General features: G+C 51.5%; 1 protein-coding gene across 1 annotated transcript in view; it reads right to left on the bottom strand.

Moving 5' to 3' along the window:
• The window catches only part of GPR37L1 (G protein-coupled receptor 37 like 1), a 5926-nt gene continuing 2928 nt past the window's right edge, over positions 1–2998 (bottom strand). The window contains exon 2 of the mRNA XM_069074567.1: positions 1–1443. Coding sequence (XP_068930668.1) covers positions 631–1443 — 813 coding nt within the window. The 3' untranslated portion in view covers positions 1–630. The remainder of the gene's footprint in view (positions 1444–2998) is intronic.

Below are 2998 nucleotides of genomic sequence, written 5' to 3'. Positions count from 1 at the left end.
TTGTTCTAGCTAATTTATTGGTTTCTTAAGTTCTTCTACAGGTCAGAATTTGGCAGGGAAACTGGGAACAGATTGTGCCCAAGGCCACTCAAGGAAGAGAAGAGACAATAAGGGAAGAAAGAGAGTCATTGGGGAGGGGGCATCCAGAGCTTAGAAATCTCCAGTCCAGGCAGGGTGGTGCTCAGAATGGCTGGGATCACCCAGCCCCTGCCAAGTCGGGCAAGCCCAAATGGAGCCCCCTTTGTTCTGAATGTGGGGGATACAGGGTATGTGAATGTATGTGTTTTGGCAGATAGAGAAAGGCAGGCATGGGGAAAGCTGGGATGCAGAATTGGGATGGGGTCAGCAGGTGAGACTCCGGCTTCTGTTGGGTGGAGCTAGGAGGCTAAGGGAATAGGGGCAGGTCTACCCACCAACCAAAACTGAAAAGCTGAATGCTCTTCTCCACCCTGGGGCAGTATTGGGGGGTGACTGGCCAGGAGGGCCACTGTTGGGGAAGGGGTCTTTGACAGCCCCAAACCTCTATAGGATGAAGTCCATCTTTAGATAGCAAGATGGGGAGAAAAATCTGAATGCACGCCTGGTCTGGAGTGTCCTAGCTCCCACCCCCCCCCCAACTCCATCCAGGACTCAGCATGGAGTACCCAGTGCCAGGAGAGGGGGTGACTCCCTGGGCTTGTGGAAGTAGATGGAGGAGGACATCTCTGTCTTGAGTTTGCTGTCCGAGCCATGGGCAGAGGCACCTTCATCTGCCCCACACTCATCACAGCAACAGCAACAGCAGTCCAGGAAGGCCTGGCCTAAGGGCTTACAGAGACACAAGAGAAGAACGGGGGTGACTGAGCCTTTGAAGAAGATGGAGAACTGGTTAATGAGGCTGAGGAGATCCAGGGTCTGTCGGGACAACTCGGTGGAGAGATAAGCCACCACGATGTTGCAAACATTTTCTGGCAGGGTGCAAAGGCCGTATACCACAGTCAGTCCCACCACAGTGCTGTTCAGCTGTTTCTCACACTGCCCGTGCTTGCTTGCCCGACACTCTGGCTTCTTCCCTGGGGTGCTCCTGATCCGCCTGGTCACCAACTGGCAGGTGACAGTGAAGAGGATGGGCAGGCAGAAGTAACAGCCAAAGTACCACCACATGCGGGCATTCTGGTATGTCATCACCAGGGAGTAGAGGGACTCAGGCAAGCCAGGTGAGGGCTTCATGATGCATGAGTCCACCATGGCTCCTGCTGTGAGTGAAGGTTCCTGTGCCAGTTGCCACAGCAGGACCTCGGGCACAGCCAATGTCATGGAACCCACCCAGATGACTGCCAGCTTGGCTATAATTGACTGGCACTGCTCGATGGGCCGGACCTTGGGCAAGGGACTGGTGGCTGCATGGAAGCGGTCGATGCCCAAGGCACAGAGGCTGAAGGTCGTCACTCCCAGGGAGGATACCTGAAGACAGATACAGGGAAAGAGCAGAGTTAGGATCAAACATAGAGCTAGCAGAAGAGCAGGGAGTGAGACATTGTCTTGGCCAAGACCAGAGATGGAAGCAACTAGGCCTAGGAGAGGAAATTCTTGGTTTATCTTCTAGGGAAAAAGAATAAAGAACCAAGAAATGCATCCAGTGTGTGCTTCTTCATTCTCCCTTCCTCCTTCTCCCCTCCCCCTCACAACCTGGGACAATAATGACCCTTACCTTCATCCATGACATAACATTTTTTTGTGTGGATGATGATGATTCCAGTGTACTTGTCATATTGAGTGGACTTTATCACAACATTATGGCCAAACAGGAGCAGTGGGTGAAGTGTACAGAGGGTTCATAATAAGAAAAAGCTAGGCCAAAGGCTGCCTTGAGAGGTGGTGAGCTCCCCAAGCAGAGGCAGAGATATCATGGAGGGCATATTTTCTTTTTTGATACACAGGTTGCACTCAGGTGACCTCAGCACAAAAACTCCAGTGGACGGTTCTGAGAACTATCAGGGACAAAGTATAGTCAAAAGTCACTCTATATTGTCATTATTACAAAGAAATCTGTTGTATTCCAATAAACTGACAGATATTCAACTCTGAAGTTCTGCCATTCTGCACAGAGTGTACCTGTACAGTGGAAAAGACACTATCTCTAAGTCAGAGGACCTGGGTTCCAATCCTACCCCAATACTTCCCACTCCTATGACCTTGAGCAGGTCACTTACCCTCAATGGGTCAGTTTCCTCATCTGCAAAATGAGGCTGTTGGACTAGATGGCTTCTGAGGCCCCTCCCAGCTCTAGCTGTGATCATGCAGGCTGAAGACTCTACTGTATCTTACTAAAATTCTGGACCTCTTCGAGTAGCCAGCACAGAGCTCTGCACACAGTAGGCACTCAATAAGTGTTTGTTATTGTGTTATTGTACCCTGCCCTTCCCCCCAGCTGTGAGGACAGAGCAGTCTGTCTTGAGGGCTCTGGTTGCCAATGGGAACAACATGGTCTGCGGGTGGACAAACACTTGTACACATACCCTCCCCCTCCTTCCCCCAACACCCCTGAAAATGTCAGGATCCGGCCCTGAGGGGAAGCAGAGCTCCCCTCCAACCAGGCCTGCTTCTTGTCCCCATCACGCTATTGAGTGCCCAGGAAAACAGGCTTGTGTGCCAAGAGGAAGAGGCCAGAAGCAGCAGGGGGAGAAAAGGCACATTGGAGCACAAAGGAAGGAGAATAACTGTCCAGAGCTATCAAATAATGTCCGGACACACTCGGGGATTGTGGACAGATCTCCCTCCAGTCCTAAAGCCTTGCTCCTCTAGAAAAAGAAACACAATCACCAGCTTATTAGCCCCTGCACCATACCCCCCAGTCAGTGAGCATCCTTTGTGAGCTCTGGCCAGCCTCCTTCCCCCACTCCCTGCCTCAGTTTGGGGCACAGGCTTAACAAGATAAAGACAGGCATCTGGGTTCAGTAGAAGAGCTCCAGTCTCTCTCTCTCTCTCTCTCTCTCTCTCTCTCTCTCTCTCTCTCTCT

Source organism: Petaurus breviceps, unplaced genomic scaffold (assembly GCF_028583685.1).
Source record: "Petaurus breviceps papuanus isolate PSGF00001 unplaced genomic scaffold, PetGlider_PUasm1.0 90895, whole genome shotgun sequence".
NCBI lineage: Eukaryota > Metazoa > Chordata > Mammalia > Diprotodontia > Petauridae > Petaurus > Petaurus breviceps.
The sequence above is the reverse complement of the archived record's forward strand: the minus strand, read 5'-3'. Positions and strand labels throughout refer to the sequence as shown.